The 25,166-nt window shown below is 35.8% G+C and overlaps 1 protein-coding gene across 6 annotated transcripts in view; it reads left to right on the top strand.

Moving 5' to 3' along the window:
* The window catches only part of LOC123535593 (EF-hand calcium-binding domain-containing protein 4B-like), a 72,281-nt gene that overhangs the window by 18,212 nt on the left and 28,903 nt on the right, over positions 1–25,166 (top strand). For 5 of the 6 annotated variants that reach the window (XM_045318297.2, XM_045318302.2, XM_045318298.2 and 2 more), the window contains 9 exons: positions 228–378; positions 802–948; positions 4,683–4,773; positions 8,473–8,568; positions 15,981–16,052; positions 17,589–17,704; positions 18,006–18,077; positions 18,604–18,655; positions 23,447–23,482. In XM_045318297.2, coding sequence (XP_045174232.2) covers positions 228–378; positions 802–948; positions 4,683–4,773; positions 8,473–8,568; positions 15,981–16,052; positions 17,589–17,704; positions 18,006–18,077; positions 18,604–18,655; positions 23,447–23,482 — 833 coding nt within the window. The remainder of the gene's footprint in view (positions 1–227; positions 379–801; positions 949–4,682; positions 4,774–8,472; positions 8,569–15,980; positions 16,053–17,588; positions 17,705–18,005; positions 18,078–18,603; positions 18,656–23,446; positions 23,483–25,166) is intronic. The other variant, XM_045318300.2, reaches the window with a different exon arrangement.

Below are 25,166 nucleotides of genomic sequence, written 5' to 3'. Positions count from 1 at the left end.
ATTTCAAATTTTGAATAAAGTGACTATAAATTTTACTTATTCCATGGGATTTCATTTCGGGGATTGGCTCAATGACGAAATCCATGAAAAGTATTTACTGTATGAAAATCAGTGATTTTACAGTATACAGTAACCTCTTCAGAAACACACCCACTATACAACATACAAATTCAGTCTACCAAGTGGTGGTTTCATAGTATTTTATTCACATGATATCTGCATTTCAGGCAGTTTTCTTGGTATAAAAAGCACAGAGCAGCCAGCAGATATGGAGATGAGTAAAACTTACACGGACGAACACGATATAGACCCTGCTGAGGAGGAACAGACGTTCAAACAAATGATGAAAAATGTTGGCGCAACCAATCTCTTTGATGAGTAAGCTTTCTATATAGACAGGAAAAAGAAATGGGAAAGGGGGTGGGGGGAAGGCGTATTGTTCGGTTCAACTCACGATGTAATTTAAGATCACACCAATGCAATATTTCAAGATTAAATGATTTAGTCAATCTGTCAGCTCAAAGATTTAAAAAAAGCCGGTAGATCTGAGTTTGTTATTTAAACCAAGAAGGAAAATAGCTTGGATGCTGCAAAAGGAAAAGATATATGGATATATTCACGATATACAGGGTGTATTGCAAGGGTCTTAGCTTGTCACCTGTTTGTCATTCAACTTGAGTTTTAAAATGTAATGAAAAAAGGATTTAAAAGAGAACAGATATGTTAATATGAATAAGCAGCAGTCCGTTTCTGCACTCCAAAAAATTGAAATAGAATGTATATAGAACAAATTTATTCCAGCGAGTCGACTATACAAGGTCTGTGGTGCCGGCTGAAGAGGGATGACCCTGATATGGCTACTCACTTTGAGGACTTTGTCTACCGTGTGTCTAATGAAATAAAGAAATCTAAAGTGGACTTTGATACACTCGAAGGAGCATTGAGAAGGTAAGTCATTAAAGTTTAATTGTGCTACTGTAAAATCATTATCATTCGTGGAGGACTAATTTTTGTAGGTTTCATGGTTGTATTTTACAAGAAATTAAATCCCAAATGAATAGGCTAAGTTCACATTCTTTTGTGTTGCTAAGTGAATATCCAAATGAATAGGCTAAGTTCACATTCTTTTGTGTTGCTAAGTAATTATCCAAATGAATAGGCTAAGTTCACATTCTTTTGTGTTGCTAAGTGAATATCCGTGATTGCTAATCCCAGCAAAACAGCTAAAGCCATTCTGGGAAAAACCACAAAATTTTGTACCCATCAGTCTAAATGAAAGTAGAAAATATCAAAGAATTAATAAATACAATAATATCTAATAGTTGCCACATTTTGAAAACAGGGTCTATACTTCAGGAAATGGTTTATATCGTGATTTTTATCAGAACAAAGTGCTTTATAGCACAAGGTAAATAAGGTAGTTGTAATTGGATCCCCTGGAGAGAGGAATAATCTTTTTGATGACTAATTGCCTACATTTTTCCTCGCATTTTAATACTGTGAAGTTGTTTAATTTAGTGAGAACTTAATTTCCTGACTTTTACAAAAATAGCAGTTTCAGGACAATATGAATTTTTAGATAAAATGAAGTGGGATTTTACCAGTTTATTGGGATTTTATTTTATGAATCTATGCTAGCTGCCAGAAAATTCACAAAAATTTGTCCTCAAAGAAAAAATTAATGATTTCACGGTGTACTGATATGCTTGAGACATTGCAATATGAGCCGCACCATGAGAAAACCAACATAGTGCATTTGCGACCAGCATGGATCCAGACCAGCCTGCGCATCCGCGCAGTCTGGTCGGGATCCATGCTGTTCGCTAAAGGTTTCTCTAATTGCAATAGGCTTTGAAAGGGAACAGCTTGAAACCTGACCAGACTGCGCGGATGAGCAGGCTGGTCTGGAGCCATGCTGGTCGCATATGCACTATGTTGGTTTTCTCATGGTGCAGCTCATATATTTGCTGCACCTGTGACATGCATTTTATTGCATTTCCTTTGATTTGATTAATGAACAGTCTTGTACATGTTATCTACAGGGGAAATACCTGTGTTGATATGTGCACAAGATATTTAAAATGTCACCGACTTAAATTTGTTTGCATGTCAATACCTTGATAAATGGCTATTGCTGTACTTTGAAGTGATGTCCGATGGGAGGGTCAGTAAAAATGTGCATCAAAATTTTAAATGGTACCTATATAACCAAAAGCAATGTATAATGGCGATGTGATGACCTGCAGTCCTGAAGGGTTCCAGATAAGGCAGGTTTTACTGTATTCCTAGAGATGAAAGTTTAAAATATATGTTGAAATTTAACAAAAAACCTTCAACTTACCCATCCCAGCCCTTATAAGATTTTCCTTTAATGTCATTGTGAAAGATAATATCTTAACTATATTTACATAATTTTGAAATTTGAACTGTCTTAACTCTCATGATTTATTTGACATCCCTTTGTACATGTATTTTATAAATGTCAATTTATAGTAGGATAACCTTTTTACTTCCACTGGTGAGTTTAGTTTATATCATTTGTTATCTGTTGATGTGACATATATAGATATTTGACATTCATGAAAAGCACAAAAAAAACCGAATCATGTTGGTATTTATAAGATTGGGGGCAACTATATATTTCAGTTTGGTTTTTTGTCTTAATGTACTTTAATTTTAGATTCCAGATACGATGTATTAGCAATATAAAGAAATTATTGAATGTTACATTTTGTAGTTTTACAAAAAGAAATGCATGAAGAAATGCATGTATAATAACGATTGCCTACATTTTTTGTTTGAGATTTATCATTAAATTAAATTTTAGCCTGCTGGTGGCATGTGATTCTGCCTTTGTGACCACTGCAGACCAAGACCAGCATGCACATCCATGCAGGCTGATCATGGTCTGCACTGTTCGCTATTCAAGTCAGTAAATTTTCAGTCAACACCCCTTTGAACAATAAATGGTACTGCCCAAATTGAATGATGAACCAGTCTTTTTTAGAAATTTAGCAGGGTAACCAAGTTTACTTGAAGGGGTACATTTACATATTATCAGCAAATCAAACAATTATCAGTTAGAAGATTTTAAAAAATTTAATATTCCCTTGGCTCCATTTTCATCAACATTTTAAGGTCTATGGATTTTGGGCTTGTGAGTTCAATCCAGGGGAAGGTTTTGTTTTCATTGATTGTCTGAAATTGTTCATCCTCCACTCTGATTTATGTGGAGAAGGTGTTAGTTACTTGCAGAGAGAATATGTTAGTACTAGCACAGAATCCAGGAACACTGAATAGTTTAACAACTTGTTGTTACTTAACCCTTATCATGCTGGACATGATTCTGCCTTTGCGACCAGTGTAGATCATGATCAGCCTGCACATGATCATGATCTGCACTGTTCGCCATTCAGTCAGTATTGTTTTAGTAAGTACCCCTATTAACATTTAATGGTACTGTCAGATTGAAAGATGGACAAGTTCATTGTAGTTTAGCAGGGTAAGGGTTAACTGAAATACTGTTGAAAAATGGCGGTAAACCCAAAACAAACAAACATTTAAGTTGAAGTATTTCCATACAAGGCAATAAAGTGAACTTCATTGATATGATGAATTGAAAGTTACGCGTAATTACGCTGACATTAGTTGTACATGAAGTAGGAAATAAAGTTAATAAAAGGGCGTGAACTCTGCTGTATGTAACTACCATAAAAATATTATAAACTTCAAAGAATTCATCTCATAGATTGAATAGTTAATTGACTGAAACATATTAAAATGAAAACTGATTGAATTTTGAGGACATTACTGTTCACAGTTTTAGTTGTATGTAGTTAAAATAAAAGTGTTACTGAGAGAATTTTTTCTGGATTAGGATTGTGCAGGTAATCTATGGTATACATTTAAACAAAAATTCATCATTGTAAGTATAAATTTATGTGTAGAATCACAGATTTTACAAAATATCTAAGTAAGTAAATACAAAGAAATTGAATAGAGTGGAGTAAAAGTTTTTCACTCTACATGAATTTTACAAACATTTAAAAATGCCCGCCCTCTTAGCTCATTAGGTAGAGCGTTGGTCTACGGATTGCGGGTCTTGAGTTCAATTCGCGGGCTGGGCATATGTTCTCTGTGACTATTTGATATTTAAAATGACATTGTATCTGAAATCATTAGTCCTCCACCTCTGATTCATGTGGGGAAGTTGGCAGTTACTTGCGGAGAACAGGTTTGTACTGGTACAGAATCCAGGAACACTGGTTAGGTTAACTGTCCGGCGTTACATGACTGAAATACTGTTAAACCCAAAACAAAACAAAAACAAAAAACAGACATTTAAAACCGATTTTGATTTTTTAAAAAATTTTCTTTGATGTTATATCTTATGTCAATGTCTGTGCTAATTAATAGAGAGATTCAAAATTTTTACCCCAGTTTATTATAACATTTTTTATTGACACTTGGGTCAATATTTTCGGGATATCAAGCCCTACCATATCTAATATTGATAGTTTTTAATGGTGAATTAGCATTGGAACTTTTGTTAGTTATTCCATTCACAATGCTTGCTGAAATGCTGGCATTAGAAATGATGTATTTATGTTATTGGCATATTACATGAATTAACTATAGCTGCACTAGATCTATTAGGTGCCATTATTTTCTGATCTTTTCAGCAGGACAACAGCACACGACGAGGAAGTAAGGAAACTGTATGAGGAAATGGAGGTTCAGATTAAACAGGAGAAAGAAAAAATTCTAAATGAGGTATAAAAAATATTAATATTTCTGAAGTACTGAAATCAGCTGCTGCTTTAAAAGAGTTTTTGGTTCTAACCATTTCTCATGTTGTTCTTTTTTTTTCAAGGTTGCCAAAACTTTAATCCTTATCATGCTGGACACAATTGATTCTGCCTTTGCAACCAGTGCAGATCTTGGTCAGACTGCACATCCATGCAGTCTGATCAAGATCTGCACTGTTCTCCATTCAGTCAGTATCATTTTGGTATGCACCCCTTTTAACAGTTAATGGTTCTATCCAAATAGAAGATGGACAAGTTCATTATAGAAATTCAGCAGGGTAGGGGTTAAGTAACACTAGTAGAAAGGTAATGTAAAATTTTGGAAGTCTTGTAGTTAGAGTGTTGCTGGGTTAGAGAAACAAAATAAACAAACATTTGGTCAGTGGACATCATGTAATTTCAGGATGACCAAAATATGTGACTATTTTTAGCTCGACTATTCGAAGAATAAGTAGAGCTATCCTACTCACCACGGCGTCGGCGTCGGCGTCGGCGTCACACCCTGGTTAAGTTTTTAGCTCGACTATTCGAAGAATAAGTAGAGCTATCCTACTCACCACGGCGTCGGCGTCGGCGTCGGCGTCGGCGTCGGCGTCGGCGTCACACCCTGGTTAAGTTTTTCGTACCAGTCCACATTTTGACAAAGTCTTTTGAGATAAAGCTTTGAAACTTTCAACACTTGTTTACCATCATCATGTCCAGTTATAGGCAAGAGTACATAACTCTGTCAAGCATTTTGACTGAATTATGGCCCCTTTTGACTTAGAAATCTTGGTTAAGTTTTTCGTACCAGTTCATATTTTGACAAAGTCTTTTGAGATAAAGCTTTGAAACTTTCAACACTTGTTTACCATCACCATGTCCAGTTATAGGCAAGAGTACATAACTCTGTCAAGCATTTTGACTGAATTATGGCCCCTTTTGACTTAGAAATCTTGGTTAAGTTTTTCGTACCAGTTCATATTTTGTGTAAAGTGTTTGACATATGGCTTTGAAACTTTTATATCTTGTTCAGTATAATAGTCTCTATCAATAGGCAAGAGTACGTAACTCTCTCCTCTTTTTTGGCTGAATTATGGCCCTTTTTGAACTTGGAAACTGGTTCTGTTTTGTATATGTCCATGTTTGTCAAGACTATTTGACATATGTCTTTTAAACTTTAACACTTTTTTAAATCATTATGATTTCCATCTCTAGGCAAGAGTACATAACTCTGACAACTATTTTGACTGAATTATGGCCCTTTTTGGACTTTCAAATTTGTTCAGTTTTTCCTACAAGTCAGTGTTTTGTCAAAACTATTTGAACTGTGGCTTTGAAACTTTTAACACTAGTTTATCAACATGATTTCCATCTGTAGGCAAGAGTACATAACTCTGTCAACTATTTTGACTGAATTATGGCCCCTTTTGGACTTGGAAATAAGTTAAATTTTTCATATAAGTCCATGTTTTGCCTAACATATAACTTAACATATTTGCCATCATGGTCACACATTGCCATTTAGTGCAAGACTAATCGAAATCCACAAATACAGGAACATTTTTTGTTTAATCCATTTTTTTGTTTAGTCTGAAAATCTATGGAAATATTTTGACCCCATTCTTCAATCAATTCTTCGAATAGTCGAGCGCGCTGTCATCCGACAGCTCTTGTTTGTACCAGTCCACATTTTGACAAAGTCTTTTGAGATAAAGCTTTGAAACTTTCAACACTTGTTTACCATCACCATGTCCAGTTATAGGCAAGAGTATATAACTCTGTCAAGCATTTTGACTGAATTATGGCCCCTTTTGACTTAGAAATCTTGGTTAAGTTTTTCGTACCAGTTCATATTTTGGCAAAGTCTTTTGAGATAAAGCTTTGAAACTTTCAACACTTGTTTACCATCATCATGTCCAGTTGTAGGCAAGAGTACATAACTCCATCAAGCATTTTGGTTGAATTATTGCCCCTTTTTTACTTAGAAATCTTGGTTAAGTTTTTAGTACCAGTCTACATTTTGACAAAGTCTTTTGAGATAAAGCTTTGAAACTTTTAACACTTGTTTACCATCACCATATCCAGTTGTAGGCAAGAGTACATAACTCCATCAAGCATTTTGGCTGAATTATGGCCCGTTCTGACTTAGAAGTCTTGGTTAAGTTTTTCGTACCAGTTTATATTTTGTGTAAAGTGTTTGACATATGGCTTTGAAACTTTTATATCTTGTTCAGTATTATAGTCTCTATCAATAGGCAAGAGTACATAACTCTGTCATCTTTTTTGGCTGAATTATGGCCCTTTTTGAACTTGGAAATTGGTTCTGTTTTCATATATGTCCATGTTTGTCAAGACTATTTGACATATGGCTTTTAAACTTTAAACACTTGTTTATCATTATGATTTCCATCTGCAGGCAAGAGTACATAACTCTTGACAACTATTTTGGCTGAATTATGGCCCTTTTTGGACTTTGACATTTTTGTCAAAATATTTGAACTGTGGCTTTGAAACTGTTAACTCTAGTATATCAACATGATTTCCATCTGTAGGCAAGTGTACATAACTCTGTCAACTATTTTGACTGAATTATGACCCTTTTTGGACTTGGAAATTAGTTAAACTTTTCATACAAGTCTGTGTTTGCCTAACATATAACTTAATAACATATTTGCCATCATGGTCACACATTGCCACTTAGTGCAAGACTAATCGAAATCCACAAATACAGGAAAAATTTTTGTTTAATCCATTTTTTTCTTTTGTCTGAAAATCTATGGAAATATTTTGACCCCATTCTTCAATCAATTCTTCGAATAGTCGAGCACGCTGTCATCCGACAGCTCTTGTGATAAACTATGATGTCATTCATATCTCAAAACGTAAACTATGATGTCATTCATATCTCAAAAAGTATTTGACCCAGAGTCATCAGACCTCACAGGATTGTTATTCAGCACGTAAAGCAGTGCACCAGTAGTTTGATAGTAGATCTCACACAGTCAGACCAGAGTTATGGCCCTTGACTTAGTAAAAAATATGCATAAAAAAGGCTTAAGTTTGTGTCGTATGTATCTCAAAAAGTATCTGATCTAGTATTATGAAACATAATAGGAATATTATTCGGCTTGTGAAGTTGTGCATCTGGGGTTTTGTTAAAGATATCAATCAGTCAGACCAAGGTTACGGCCCTTGACTTAGTCAAAAACTGTGCATAAAATATAAAAGTTGTGTCACACATATCTCAAAAAGTATATGACATAGGGCCATGAAACATCATAGGAATATAATTCAGCATGTAAAGTTGTGCACCTCGGATTTTATTCTGAGTTTTTATCAGCCAGACCAGAGTTACAGCCCATGATTTTCAAAAATTTGCATAAATTTGATACATAAGTTTCTGTCACATGTATGTCGAAAAGTATTTGACTTAAAGTTATAAAACATTAGGGAATTGTTATATAGCATGTTATAAAACCATGTACAGTGACAGGAGTGGGGGGCTTCTGTGTCCTATTGACACACATCTAGTTTATGGATAGAACACAGTCTATTTATGGAAAGAAAAGAGTCTGAATATGGACAGTCTGTATATGGATAGGGTCTGTTACTGCTAGAGAGGACAAGAATAATAAAAAGGTTTAAAACCCAGCTAACATTAAATTTACTGAATTTATTGTAGGAGAAAGCCAAAGAACGTCAGCTAAGGGAGGCAATGGAAAATGAGATTTATGAGAAGGACAAACAGTTACAGGAACTCATGGCGAAGCATGCTGAGGTTTGTTGAAATCAGTATTTTTACAGTAAAGTGATACCAGTTTTATTCATTGTAAGACAGTTTACCGACATCTTGGATACATTGCCACTTAAATGATTAATTAAATTTTAACAATTAAAAAAGAAAATACACAAATTAAAACCAAATTTACTATATATCACCATATGTTTGGTATCGTACCTGCATTTAGACCCAGCCGAAAGCACTCTTCAATAGGAGGTGCAAATAATAAAACGCCAGACAGCTGACAAAATGTCCGCTTTTGGTAATATTTAAGTGCTATTAAACTTGGAAAAAATATATGAAGCTCTATTTTGGTGTACATTGCAATGTTGTGAAAATGACAAAATCGTAAAACAAGTGCATAATATATTCAAATGTTTACAGTTCCTTGAAAACCTAAAAAAGAATATTTTTATTGCATATAACTTTATTTTTGATATCTCCTGCATAAGGCGGAGAGATATCTGTGAATGCATCCGTGTTTCCATCTGTCCAAAATTGAAAATGCATATATTTTAAAAGAAAAACAACCTTAGGTTGCCGAGAATCACCAAACATCACAGAACTTCCCTTAGTATATGGCCTTTGCTCACATACAGTACTATTCCTCTTGACCCAGTAGAAGCAGATATTTTCCCCTTGATTTGGTGGGAAAAAAATGAAAAGGCTTAAAATTCAAAAAGTCTTTTAGTTAGAAACACCATACTTTACATACTTACTGATCAGCACATGACCTCTACTGGCTTTTATCATTATATCTTTTGAAAAAGCAGTTTTCCACTTTATTGGGTGAAAAATAGGGTGTGGGTAACCTGTTTATTAAACTTCACACAGATGTAGATCACTATAAGGGGTGGAAGTGCTCCTGCAACTTTCATCAGGATCACTTCAGTAACCAGTGCCCTTTAATTATTTTACTATCCATAAACCCCCACATAACAAAGTAATCCACTGACGGATCTTCAAGGAGTTTAAAAGAAATATAGATCACTAGAGCGGTGTTGCATACACATCTTTCATCCTGATCTCCTAAATTACTGGACAGTTATGGCCCTTAGATTGTTCTAAAATTCATAAATTCCCGCAAAACAAAGTAACCTATTGATGGATATTCATGAAGCTTTAAATAAATTTAGATCACTATAGGGCGAAGTTTTTCACATTGACTTGGTGAAAAAAATAGAAACCAACAAACCATGGTACAGTAAAGTCCTAGTATACATAACTTTTTTATGCCCCTGAAGGTGGGCATATTAAAATTGCAGTGTCCGTCCGTGCGTCGGGTAAATTCTTGTCCGGGCTGTAACTCTTCCATCCATAAAGGGATTTTTAAATAGCTTGGCATAAATGTTCACCATAATGAGACGAAGTGTCATGCGCAAGACCCAGACCCCTAGCTCCAAGGTCAAGGTCACACTTAGAGGTCAAAGGTTAACATGGTCTGTTTTGTGTCCGGTCCATAACTCTGCCATCTGTGAAGGGATTTTGAAAGAATTTGGCATAAATGTTTACCATAATGAGATGACATGTCATGCGCAAGACCCAGACCCCTAGCTCCAAGGTCAAGGTCACACTTAGAGGTCAAAGGTTAACATGGTCTGTTTCTTGTCCGGTCGATTACTCTGCCATTGATGAAGGGATTTTGAAATTACTTGGCATAAATGTTCCCTATAATGAGATGAGGTGTCATGTGCAAGACCCAGACCCCTAGCTCCAAGGTCAAGGTCACACTTAGAAGTCAAAGGTGTTTCTTGTCTGGTCCATAACTCTGCCATTTATCAAGGGATTTGAAAATAATTTGACACAAATGTTAACCATATTGAGAAGATGTGTCACAATTATGACCAAGGCCTCTTGGTCAAGGTCACAAAAAGATACGTGATTTTTTGTGAATACAACTGTGGCATTCTTGGGCCTACTTCAGGGGCATTTGTCACCAATAGTGACAGCTCTTGTTAGCTCGACTATTCAAAGAATAGTCTAGCTATTCTACTCACCCTGGCGTCGGCGTTGGTGTCGGCGTCACACCTTGGTTAAGTTTTTGCATGCAAGTACATACAGCTATCATTAAAGGCATATAGCTTTGAAACTTATTTTTTCTTTTTCTAGGTCAATTACCAACCTCACTGGGTCAAGTTCCATAACTCTGACATGTATTTTGAGAAATTTTGCCCACTTTTGGACTCTTCTGGAAAATTCTGGTTAAAGTTTTACATGCAAGTTACTATCTCCAAAACTAATGCAGATATTGAATTGAAACTTCACATGTGTCTTTGGGGTTATAAAACTAGTTGATAGCAGCAAGTCCCATAACTCTGATCTTCATTTTGGCCAAATTATGCCCCCTTTTGGACTTAGAAAATTCTGGTTAAAGTTTTGCGTGCAAGTACATACAGCTATTACTAAAAGGCATATAGATTTGAAACTTATTTTTTTTTGTCTAGGTCAACTACCAACCTCACTGGGTCAAGTCCCATAACTCTGACATGTATTTTGAGCAAAATATGCCCCCTTTTGGACTTAGAAAATTCTGGTTAAAGTTTTACATGCAAGTTACTATCTCCAAAACTAATGTAGATACTGAATTGAAACTTCACATGATTGTGTCTTCGGGGTTATAAAACTAGTTGATAACATCAAGTCCCATAACTCTGACCTTCATTTTGGCCAAATTATGCCCCCTTTGGACTTAGAAAATCCTGGTTAAAGTTTTGCGTGCAAGTACATACAGCTATTACTAAAAGGCATATAGATTTGAAACTTATTTTTTCTTTTTCTAGATCAATTACCAAACGCACTGGGTCAAGTCCCATAACTCTGACATGTATTTTGGGCAAATTATGCCCCCTTTTGGACTTAGAATATTCTGGTTAATGTTTTATATGCAAGTTACTATCTCCAGAACTAATACAGATATTGAATTGAAACTTCACGTGTGCCTTCGGGGTTTTAAAACTAGTTGATAGCAGCAAGTCTCATAACTCTGATATGCATTTTGGTCAAATTATGTCCCCTTTTGAACTTAAAACTCTTTCGATATTTAACCTTTTTGGGTAATATTTTCCTGCTTCTGGGACAATATTTCGAATAGTCAAGCTTGGCTGTCTTACGGACAGCTCTTGTTATATCTGGAAATCAAATATCTTTCAAAATGTGGTCCCTTCATTCACAAAAAACAACCGATTCAGCAGAGAATATTTATTTACTAAATTTGCTTGTTTGATAGTAGCCAGTGCTTATTTGCACTGTACATTTGTACTTGTGTACATAAATCCAAAAGAAAGCAATGTGAAAGATAAATTATACACTCTATTGTTAATGTTTTTGATAAGAGATAAAATGAACTAACCAGGTTACAAAAGACTGTCTGATTTTTGAAAAAAATTTACGAGGTATTGTCGTCACTTGATCGTCAGCATCGGTGTCAGTTAAAAGTTTTGTTTAGGTCCACCTTTTCTCAAAAACTGTAAAAACTACAGCTTTGAAACTTTTCATACTTGTTTATCATCATTAAAAGACTATGTAGGCCAAGGCCCATAACTCTGATATGCATTTTGTCAAAATCATGGCAATTTTTGTACTTAGAAATTCTGAACTGTTACTCTTTTCTTACATGCAGATGAGCGATGGCACTCATAGGCAGTGCATTTGTTATCTCACTGCTATTTTATTTTGTCATCAGTTTCTGTATGTTATATCCATTGCTAAGGCCTAAAAAAAAATTCTTTGTTTCCGGTAACATGCTCCAAAAAATTAGGGTAGGTAGGTAGGAAAATTTATTTTTTTGGGGATTTTTTTTTTTAGCTCACCTGTCACAAAGTGACAAGGTGAGCTTTTGTGATCGCGCGGTGTCCGTCGTCCGTCGTGCGTCCGTCCGTGCGTCCGTCCGTCCGTCCGTAAACTTTTGCTTGTGACCACTCTAGAGGTCATATTTTTCATGGGATCTTTATGAAAGTTGGTCAGAATGTTCATCTTGATGATATCTAGGTCAAGTTCGAAATTGGGTCACGTGCCTTCCAAAACTAGGTCAGTAGGTCTAAAAATAGAAAAACCTTGTGACCTCTCTAGAGGCCAAATATTTCACAAGATCTTCATGAAAATTGGTCAGAATGTTCACCTTGATGATATCTAGGTCAGGTTCGAAACTGGGTCACGTGCCGTCAAAAACTAGGTCAGTAGGTCTAAAAATAGAAAAACCTTGTGACCTCTCTAGAGGCCATATATTTCACAAGATCTTCATGAAAATTGGTCAGAATGTTCACCTTGATGATATCTAGGTCAAGTTCGAAACTGGGTCACGTGCCCTCAAAAACTAGGTCAGTAGGTCTAAAAATAGAAAAACCTTGTGACCTCTCTAGAGGCCATATATTTCACAAGATCTTCATGAAAATTGGTCAGAACGTTCATCTTGATGATATCTAGGTCAAATTCGAAACTGGGTCACGTGCCATGAAAAACTAGGTCAGTAGGTCAAATAATAGAAAAACCTTGTGACCTCTCTAAAGGCCACATTTTTCATGGGATCTGTATGAAAGTTGGTCTGAATGTTCATCTTGATGATATCTAGGTCAAGTTCGAAATTGGGTCACGTGCGGTCAAAAACTAGGTCAGTAGGTCTAAAAATAGAAAAACCTTGTGACCTCTCTAGAGGCCATATATTTCATGAGATCTTCATGAAAATTGGTCAGAGTGTTCACCTTGATGATATCTAGGTCAGGTTCGAAAGTGGGTCACGTGCCTTCAAAAATAGGTCAGTAGGTCAAATAATAGAAAAACCTTGTGACCTCTCTAGAGGCCATATTTTTTCATGGGATCTGTATGAAAGTTGATCTGAATGTTCATCTTGATGATATCTAGGTCAGTTTCGAAAGTGGGTCATGTGCCTTCAAAAACTAGGTCAGTAGGTCAAATAATAGAAAAACCTTGTGACCTCTCTAAAGGCCATATTTTTCATGGGATCTGTATGAAAGTTGGTCTGAATGTTCATCTTGATGATATCTAGGTCAAGTTCGAAACAGGGTCATGTGTGGTCAAAAACTAGGTCAGTAGGTCTATAAATAGAAAAACCTTTTGACCTCTCTAGAGGCCATACTTGTGAATGGATCTCCATAAAAATTGGTCAGAATGTTCACCTTGATGATATCTAGGTCAGGTTTGAAACTGGGTCACTTGCCTTAAAAAACTAGGTCAGTAGGTCAAATAATAAAAAAACCTTGTGACCTCTCTAGAGGCCATACTTTTCATGGGATCTGTATGAAAGTTGGTCTGAATCTTCATCTTGATGATATCTAGGTCAAGTTTGAAACTGGGTCACGTGCGGTCAAAAACTAGGTCAGTAGGTCTGAAATTATTAAAATCTTTTGACCTCTCTAGAGGCCATATTTTTCAATGGATCTTCATGAAAATTGATCTGAATGTTCACCTTGATGATATCTAGGTCAGTTTCGAAATTGGGTCATGTGCGGTCAAAAACTTGGCCAGTAGGTATAAAAATAGAAAAACCTTGTGACCTCTCAGAGGCCATATTTTTCATGAGATCTTCATGAAAATTAGTGAGAATGTTCACCTTGATGATATCTAGGTAAAATTCAACACAGGGTCACGTACCTTCGAAAACTAGGTCAATAGGTTAAATAATAGAAAAACCTTGTGACCTCTCTAGAGACCATATTTTTCAATGGATCTTCTTGAAAATTGGTCAGAATTTTTATCTTGATAATATCTAGGTCAAGTTCAAAACTGAGTCACATGAGCTCAAAAACTAGGTCACTATGTCAAATAATAGAAAAAACGACGTCATACTCAAAACTGGGTCATGTGGGAAGAGGTGAGCGATTCAGGACCATCATGGTCCTCTTGTTTTTATTAAGGGAGACTTTTCGGAAATTATTTTTGTGTCAAAAAATGAATAGAAATAGGGGGGTTATGCCTTTAGAGCATCAGTAAGTTGATTTCTAACATCACTTACCAGGTTTAAAGCATGAAAAGTGCAGTTTTGCAACTTTTTGTCAAAAAGTTGAAAAAATTATTCTCTAAGGCCATAAAAACATTTACTGGTTCGAGTCGTAAATTCGGCCAGGTCGTAAATATTCGGCCACCCACTTTTAAGCATTTTTTCGAGCCAGATGCTTGAGGACGCATATGTGTCATCATAAGCACTTGCGTTAGCAACAAAGTCGGCAAAAAAAAACAACAAGTTGAGGTGACTATAGAAAAAATTGTCATTCCCTAAAGTTGTGTACTCTAAGTAGCAAATATTTTGTCTGGCGGGTCGCGTGACGTCATCGCACGCACTCGTTTCTGCTGAGACCCGGCAAGGATTAATTCAGATCTAAACTTTATAACACGAAAAGAACATGCGCTTACTAGCATAAAACGCGTTATTACCAAGAAATCGAACATATTATCCCTCGAGGTCAATAAATTTCCATGTCTACGTTGTTTTTTTTTCACGTTGACGTCATATCCTTTTGAATTATCTTTTTCGGGGCCGTAAAACGTTTATGCTTTGTCACGGAACGCGCATATATAAAAAGGTGTTATAACAGCACGCAAGCGCGAGAATCTCTTTAATTTCCTGTTAAAACACCTCCGAAAAGTGACAAGAACAGCAGTTTTCTGCTAGAATGTGTGAGAAACAGTGACGTAAAAATTAAACTACGTCATGCTGGTGTTAGAAGGATGACAGACGCTTTTAAAATCTCTGGTGGCAAATATTTCCCATGAGGTATGCTATTGAAAAATGATTGCAGTTTGTTGAAAAAAGAACAATTTGGCTGTAGCATCGATTTATTTCCAAGACAATGTTGAAAATATAACCAACTTTGTGTTTAAAAAGTGGCCGAATATTTACAACCTCTAGAAGGTGAAATGTGGAGGTTAAACCTGTCCGTTATTTTAAGCGGGGTTATATTGTTTACCATACTGTAAACGGCCGTTAATGATAACAATCAATGTTGCTTGTATTAAAGCACATATGGTAGAAATTTTGTACAAATCAATCGTATAAAGAAAGAAATATTTATGAAAAACCGCAAAAAGTGGCCGAATTTACGACTCGAACCAGTAGGGTCGGGCCAAAAATTTAGGGTAGGTCGGGATACCGGAAACAAACAATTTTTTTTTTACGCCTTATGACAAGTCTAGACAGATGTCAAAAGTCATTGGAGAAACATGTTAACTGAGGCTTACAGAAGGTGACAGCCCATGCCTGGAATAGGAGGGTCACCTTAGATCTTACTCCTCCATTACTGGTAAAAGCTGAAAACTTGGCCAAAAAAGGCAAATATAGATGTACTTTTATATCTAAGGTAAATGCTTATGACCTTGTTTGGTCATTAAAATGAGCGTGTTAAAATAAAGAAAACTTGAAAGAATTGAAAAGTACCTCTAAAATTTATCTATTTCAGATGGAGGAGAAGTTAGGGTATTTGAACACTATAGAAACAGAGACCAAAATAGAAAATGAGAAACTTGCAAAGGTATGACACCAAATGTTTTACTTTTTATTAGCTCACCTCACCTGTGATCGCGCAGCTTCCGTCATCCGTCCGTGCGTGCGTGCGTAAACTTTTGCTTGTGACCACTCTAGAGGTCACATTTTTCATGGGATCTTTATGAAAGTTGGTCAGAATGTTCACCTTGATGATATCTAGGTCAAGTTTGAAACTGGGTCACGTGCGGTCAAAAATTAGGTCAGTAGGTCTAAAAATAGAAAAACCTTGTGACCTCTCTAGAGGCCATATATTTCACAAGATCTTCATTAAAATTGGTCAGAATGTTCACCTTGATGATATCTAGGTCAAGTGTGAAACTGGTTCACGTGCCTTTAAAAAACTAGGTCAGTAGGTCAAATAATAGAAAAACCTTGTGACCTCTCTAAAGGCCATATTTTTCATGGGATCTGTATGAAAGTTGGTCTGAATGTTCATCTTGATGATATCTAGGTCAAATTTGAAACTGGTTCACGTGCCGTCAAAAACTAGGTCAGTAGGTCTAAAAATAGAAAAACCTTGTGACCTCTCTAGAAGCCATACTTGTGAATGGATCTTCATAAAAAGTGGTCTGAATGTTCATCTTGATGATGTCTAGGTCAAGTTCGAAAGTGGGTCATGTGTCATCAAAAAGTAGGTCAGTAGGTCAAATGATGAAAAAACCTTGTGACCTCTCTAGAGGTCATATTTTTCATGAGATCTGTTTTGGGAAATTTATAATTTTGATGACATTTTAGCAACTGGAAATTTTTCTATCATGTAGATTTTAATGAAACTTTTTACAATTGTAAATCGACATATATCTTTTGTAAGTAATTGTGATCTACTAAACTGTATAAGACTGTTTGCTTAATTTTTAGATATTAACCCATATTTTCAGAGATTAACCATTTTTATGCAGATTGGAAGCCATTGTTTTTGAAATTATTTCACATGTAAATTATTTTCTTTAATCAGAGGAGGTAATTTCATTGAAAAATTCACCTCACAGTCATTGCAACTTAATCTTTAGCCTGCTGGCTGCAAGTGATTATGCCTTTGCGACCAGTGCTAACCAAGATCAGCCTGCAGTCTGAACATGGTCTGCACTGTTCGTTATTCAGTCAATAAATTTTTAGTGAACACCCCTTTGAATAATAAATGGTATTGCCCTAATTGAACGATGTTATAGTCCATTTTAGATATTTAGCAGGCTCAAGGTTAAGATGCTTTTGTAAGCCCATGTCTAAAGGATATAGGATAAGTTTTCTGATGCTGCCTCGCCTTCTGTATTTGAGCCGCACCATGAGAAAACCAACATAGTGGCTTTGTGACCAGCATGGATCCAGACAAGCCTTTGCATCCGTGCAGTCTGGTCAGGATCCATGTTGTTCGCTAATGGTTTCTCTGATTGCAATAGACTTTGAAAGTGAACAGCATGGATCCTGACCAGACTGCACAGATGTGCAGGCTGGTCTGGATCCATGCTTGTTCGCAAAGCCACTATGTTGGTTTTCTCATGGCGTGGCTCATTTATTATTGCAGGATAAGGATGAACTGGAAGACATGTTGATGAAGTCACAGAGCAGGCTGGAGGAGTCACAATCTTACATCAGCCAGCTACAACAACAACAGAAAGATGATAAAAGAGAAAGAGCAAAGTAATAATAGTCTTATAATGTTTTTTTCTACATGTGTATACCTTTACATTTCAACTTGATGAAATATGAAGCATTTATACTGCAGTTTTCTACTTTTCTATTCCACACTGATGTTTTGTTTTTTATAATGTGTAATAACTAAATGGCTTGCATTGCAACTGTTGTACTGCTTCAGACTTCCGTGCATCTAGTTTTTTGTTAGAAATGTTATTTTTTCACACATAGATAGGTTGCCTGGTTTCCAGTGGACTAAGGATATTGATATTTTTATCACAATAATATACATTTCCCTATTTTTCAGGGCTGCTATACAGTTGTCTGAGGGCATAGCTGTAGAAAGAGAGACCCTAGTCAAACAGCTGGATATGCTAAAGTAAATAAACTTTTAACTACTTCTTGTTTATTGGGATTTGATTTCAAGGATTGAAACAGCCAAAAATCCTTGAAAATTACTCCCTTCATTGAAAATTTGAAATTTTGAAAATGTTTACATAGATCTGGAGATAAACCATAGCAGCCACCAGTTTGAAACAGCCACTTGCTATAAGCAACCAATCAGCTAACTTCCCACATTGGCATTCTGTTCTAATTTCAACTTTTCTTGTTCACCATCAGTAGTAAGCAACCACTTGTCTTATGCAGCCAGTTTGTTTACTTCCCACATAGACATTTTGTTCAAATTACAACTTGTCTAGCAGTCATCTGTCTTAAGCAGCCAGGATCTGTCATTCTGACTGGCTGCTTAATGGAGGTTTGATTGTAGTCTGTTTTAGACATGAAGCTGTCTTAGTTTCATAAACAATTTGAAATTGTTGCAAATCTTCAACTTTCTTATATTCAAAGATGTTATGATAGATTTTGTATTATACCTTTCACTATGAAACACATTTTAATTTCAGAAACATGAACAGAAAACTTCAGGATGAGAAAGATGAAGCTGACTTAAGGCGGGTAAATTATCTTACATGCTTGATAGTATCCACACGCTTTGTATCGCTCTCTATTACATATATGAGCCGTGCCATGGGAAAACCAACATAGTGGCTTTGCGACCAGCAAGGATCCAGACCAGCCTGCGCATCCGCGCAGTCTGGTCAGGATCCATGCTGTTCGCTAATGATTTCTCTAATTCCAATAGACAATGAAAGTGAACAGCATGGATCCTGACCAGACTGCGCGGATGCGCAGGCTGGTCTGGATCCATGCTGGTCACAAAGCCACTATGTTGGTTTTCCCATGGCACGGCTCATATATTGCTGTATGCACTTTTCTGTAAGTAAGAAGGTAATGCATTGCACTCTTAAGTATACGTTTTATATCTTTTCACCTTTTCTCATAATGAAATTATATATGTAGTCATAATTATATACTTGATATTTCAACATATTTGATATACATGTAGTCATAATTACATACTTGATATTTCAACATTTTCATAGTTGTTACTCATAGCTCAGTAGCCTGTGTCATAAATTTTGATGCCCACTTTCTTTGTTTTGAATATATATTAGTCACTTCAAAGGAAACACATTTCTTTGCTTTACAGCAGCATATCTGTAGGCTAGAAAACTGACATCAGTTTCCCATTTATTGTCAAAGGTTTTTTAGCTCACCTGAGCACAAAGTGCTCAGGGTGAGGTATTGTGATCGCTCACCGTCCGGCGTCCGTCCATCCGTCCGTCCGTCCGTCCACACTTTCCTTTAAACAACATCTCCTCCTAAACCAACAGGCCAATTTTGATGAAACTTCTGAGGGATGTTCCTTGGATGGTCTTCTTTAAAAATTGTTCAAAGAATTGAATTCCATGCAGAATTCTGGTTGCCATGGCAACCGAAAGGAAAAACTTAAAAAGTCTTCTTCTCAAAAACCAGAAGCCCTAGAGCTTAGATATTTGGTGTGAAGCATTGCCTAGTGGACCTCTACCAGTTTTGTTCAAATCATGACCCCGGGGTCAAAATTGACCCCGCCCCAGGGGTCACTTGATTTTACATAGGAAAATCTTAAAAAATCTTCTTCTCAAAAACCAGAAGCCCTAGAGCTTAGATATTTGACATGTAGCATTGCCTAGTGGACCTCTACTAAAGTTGTTCAAGTCATGACCCTGGGGTTAAAATTGACCCCGCCCCAGGGGTCACTTGATTTTACATATGAAAATCTTTAAAAAATTTCTAAAAATAAACTAGAAGGCCTAGAGCTTAGATATTTGACATGTAGCATTGCCTAGTGGACCTCTACAAAATTTGTTTAAATCATGACCCCCAGGGTCAAAATTGACCCCGCCCCAGGGGTCACTTGATTTTACATAGGAAAATCTTAAAAAATCTTCTTCTCAAAAACCAAAAGCCCTAGAGCTTAGATATATGGTGTGAAGTATTGCCTAATGGACTTCTTCCAAGTTTGTTCAAATCATGACCCCGGGGTCAAAATTGACCCCGCCTCAGGGGTTACTTGATTGTACATAGGAAAATCTTAAAAAATCTTCTTCTCAAAAAGCATAAGCCCTGGAGCTTTGATATTTGACATGTGGCATTGCCTAGCGGACCTCTACTAAAGTTGTTCAAATCATGACCCGGGGGTCAAAATTGACCCCGCCCCAGGGGTCACTTGATTTTACATAGGAAAATCTTCAAAAAAAATTCTAAAAATAAACCAGAAAGCCTAGAGCTTAGATATTTGACGTGTAGCATTGCCAAGTGGACCTCTACGAAATTTGTTCAAATCATGACCCCGGGGTCAAAATTGACCCCGCCCTAGGGGTCACTTGATTTTACATATGAAAATCTTCAAAAAATTTCTAAAAATAAACCAGAAAGCCTAGAGCTTAGATATTTCACATGTAGCATGGCCTAGTGGACCTCTACAACCTTTGTTCAAATAATGACCCCCTTGGTCAAAATTGACCCTGCCCCAGGGGTCACTTGATTTTACATATGAAAATCTTCAAAAATTTTCTAAAAATAAACCAGAAGGCCTAGATCTTAGATATTTGACATGAAGCATTGCCTAGTAGACTTCTACAAAAAAATTTCAAATCATGACCCCTGGGGTTAAATTGGCTCCGCCCCGTGGGGTTACTTGATTGTACATAGAAAAATCTTTAAAATTTTCTATAAAAAAAACCAGAAGGCCTAGAGCTTAGATATTTGACATGTAGCATTGCCTAGTGGACCTCTACAAAAATTGTTCAAATCTTGACCCCCCCTCCCCCCACGCAGGGTCAAATTTACCCAGCCCCAGGGTTACTTGATTGTACATAGGGAAATCTTCATAAATTTGCTAAAAATAAACCAGAAGGCCTAGATCTTGTTCAAGTAAGCAACTCTACTCAGGTGAGCGATATAGGGCCATCATGGCCCTCTTGTTTAAGTACTAACAATAGCAGTGTTTCAAATGATGGCAAAAATCAGTGTTGTCAGGCCTGTTATAGGTGTTGTCAAATTCTGTTTATAAGTGCTGTGGTCACAATTGAAAATGTTCTGCCACTGTTGCTGTCATCATGTAGATTGGTATCTATATTAGTGTCAGCATTTGATCAATGCTGGTCTCACCAATTTGCCGTTGCTGTTGTCAACATTATGACAAATGGTATTTGTTGCATTTTGTCACTACTGATGGCAACATTGTCACAAGTGCCATTGACAGCATTTTGTCACTGCTGATGGCAGCATTGCCATAAGTGCCATTGACAGCATTTTGTCACTGCTGATGGCAGCCTTGCCACAAGTGTCATTGATAGCATTTTGTCAGTGCTGATGGCAGTGTTGCCACAAGTGCCATTGACAGCACTTTGTCAGTGCTGATGGCAGCATTGTCACAAGTGCCATTGACAGCACTTTGTCACTGCTGATGGCAGCATTGCCACAAGTGCCATTGACAGCACTTTGTCACTGCTGATGGCAGCATTGCCATAAGTGCCATTGACAGCATTTTTTCACTGCTGATGACAGCATTGTCACAAATGCCGTTAATAGCATTTTGTCACTGCTGATGGCAGCATTGTGACAAGTGCCACTGCTTTTGTCAGTTTTATAACCAGTGCCATAGACATCAATTTGTCTTTGTCACTTCTGTTGTCAACATTTTTTCCCTTGATGATGATAGAATTGTCATTGTTTCTCATGATAAGAATTTTGTCAGTTTGGTTGTCAGCAGGTGTAACAGTGATATAGTCATTATTGTCACAAAGTAATTTCTATACTTCTTCATCGAAAGATTATTTGTAAAACATAAAGTATCTTACTACTTCAGAAAGACATACAGTCGAATTTCATTAACTTGAACTCGACGATACCAGCAAAATTTGTTTGAGTGATTGGTTGTTCGAGTTATCAAACAAAATTCTATAAGGGATTTTTCTGGGACCTGACGACGTGTCTGAGAGAAGGATAGTGTACGAATTATTCGAGGTCGAGTTAACGTAGTTTGACTGTATTCCTTATTTTATCATAGTTCTGTTTGTATTATATACAATGTATCCTGTTTCTTGATTAACAGAAAGGCAATACAAATATTGATCAATGTAATTAAATCTATTCGGCAGATGTAAGCTACATGGCGAAAAAAAGTGTACAAATACATTCAGGATTTCTTCTTACTGAACAGTTTGCCACATCTTTATCTATTATCTTCAATAAAAAAAGATGTGTATTGTAAAGGGATATCATCACAGCATGGCCTTGTGTCTGATTTACCTATTTTGTTCATTTATACAATCATGTGTTTTGCAACATATTTTGTTGAGAAGAAAAAAATGTCTGGTGAGGTAGTGATGTAAATTAACCTTTAGCCTATTTTGCCTTTGCAACCAGTGCAGACCAAGATCAGCCTGCACGGATGGTCTGCACTCATTAAGTTTTCAGTGAACACCCTTTTGAATAATAAGTGGTACTGCCCAAATTGAATGATGGACCAGTCCATTTTAGAAATATAGCAGGATAAAGGTTAATGAAACTATGAATAAAAAAAAAGAAAACAGTTAAGAAAGAAGGAGGATATTCAACTGAGAATCTTGTCAGTGAAAGGCCAGGCATCAACACAGTGGTTAATGTAATAGAGTGTCACGTAAGAGAGGTTGCATTAGATTCCCAGTTTTGTCAAACCAGAAACTGCAAAAATAATTTTAAGTAGCTTCTTTGCTTTATAGTGGTCAGGGTTAACAGTTCCAGGACTGGTCTGTCTGTGACAGGGTTAGGAATCATTTCGTATATCTATGATGTTATCTTACTGTGAGGCAGCACTGTGTTCTGTAGGTCACTGTGCACCATTCCTTTGGATTTTGTGGATTGATCATACCTCAAAATATACAAAAGTAGTTCCCTGTGAATAGGGGATTGATACAACCTCAAAATTTAAAAAAAAATATTCACTATAAATAAATATCATGAATTTTACTTTTTGGATTTGGAGTTTGTGAATTGCTGCTGCTGAAAAAAATACAAAAGTAGTTTCCTATGAATAAGAATCATGAATTTTACTTCTTATAACTATATTTTGTGGATAGATGCATCCAAAAATTTAAAGAAAAGTAGTACCATATGAGATCAGTCTTGTGACCCCGTAGATCTGTGCTGTCTCTATTGGATTAAGTGTGTGTGTGTGGGGGGGGGGCACAAAAATATACTGTCTGAATCTATGCTAAGAAGGCAGATACATTCTATGCCCTCAATTATACTGATATACCATATTAATGTGAAATATACAGTAATATGCTAAACAACAATGTACTATTTTGATTGTATTAGGACACATCCTTCCATAACACAAGTTTGGAACAAGAGGTATATAATAAACTGTTTATTCCTAACTCACACAAATGTTACCCTGATATGTTCAAGATTTAATTCCATTTATGCAACTATATCTTAATTTTTTTGTTTTAATTCTCAAAAAGGAGCAGTTTGTTGATTAATGAGTACCATAAGCTGTTTTGTTTAAAAAAATATATAAATTTTTATTTTGTCTTTTGCCTTTGTCACTTAAAAGTCTCTGAAATGTTGTTGACACAAAGCAACATCAAAACACGATTTGTACAGTTCTTTCTTGACTCAAAATTACTTGAAATACCAGTTTATTAGTTTACAAATACAGATGCCGATAAACCTTCTATGTTATATAAATGGAATTAAAGCTACCATCTGGTTTAGTTGTATATTGTTAACCATAGGCTAAAATTTCAGTGTTAGTTTCTCAGACCTTATTTGTTGAAAGTTGGCAGCACTTTTTATCTGAAATGATAGAACATTCAGATATAGTAAGAAAAAAAGCAGAAGTAGGTCTGGGAAACTAAGAATGAATATACATAGCCTTATTTAATTAATTCTTTTATGTTATAGTGCTAACTATTGTTTTGAAAATGCTTGTTAAAGTAGAGTTATAGTTGCTTTTTCAAACCTAAACCTTGTTCCCTTCAAATGATTTTTAATTAGGCCAAAGTTTATAATTGTTTGCTGTGTAGATTGTGTATATGGAAACAGGCATGAAGATATTATGAAATGTTTGCAAGTGTCTTTATATGAACACACATTCTGGAAAATAGTCATTGTCTTATATGAACATACATTTTGAAAACAGTAATTTATATGAACACCTGTTCTAGACATCTAGAAAACTCAGTGTCTTAATATGAACACAATTCATGAAAATAGTCATTACCTTTATATGAACACATATGCAGGAAAAGTAATTTTCTTTATATGAACACATATCCAGGAAAACACATTTTCTTTATATGAACACATATGCAGGAAACAGTCATTTTCTTTATATGAACACATATGCAGGAAAAGTCATTTTCTTTATATGAACATACATTCTGGAAAACAGTCATTTTCTTTATATGAACATTCTTTTAAATATATAAACAGACATTCTGGAAAACAGTAATTTATATGAGCACCTGTTCTAGAAAAGTCAGTGTGCTTATATGAATACACATTCATGAAAATAGTCATTATCTTTATGAACACATATGCAGGAAACAATCATTTTCTTTAAATGAACACACATTCTAGAAAACAGTAATTTATATGAACACCTGTTCTAGAAAACTCAGTGTCTTATATGAATACACATTCATGAAAATAGTCATTATCTTTATGAACACATATGCAGGGAAACAGTCATTTTCTTTACATGAACACAAATTCTGGAAAACAGTCATTGTCTAATTTTATAATTTAACTGTTTCCAACATATATTATAACAATAATTGTGTTAATTACAGAATAACAGAACATACTCAGTCTGTAATTCTTTTTATTTCATGGACATGAAATAAGTGACTGGGTTTCGGCTAAAACTGTCACTTAGTGGGTATATAAATTGATGGAATTCAATGTTTAAAGATATAATGAATGGAAATATTCTGGAAATTTCTTGCAACCATGAAATCCAGGAAAACTTTCCCCACGAATATTGATAATTTATGTTTTATATTCGTAATTTCGTAAATTACTTTATGAT

Source organism: Mercenaria mercenaria, chromosome 17 (assembly GCF_021730395.1).
Source record: "Mercenaria mercenaria strain notata chromosome 17, MADL_Memer_1, whole genome shotgun sequence".
Classification (NCBI taxonomy): domain Eukaryota; kingdom Metazoa; phylum Mollusca; class Bivalvia; order Venerida; family Veneridae; genus Mercenaria; species Mercenaria mercenaria.
This window is presented reverse-complemented; position numbering and strand designations above follow the sequence as displayed.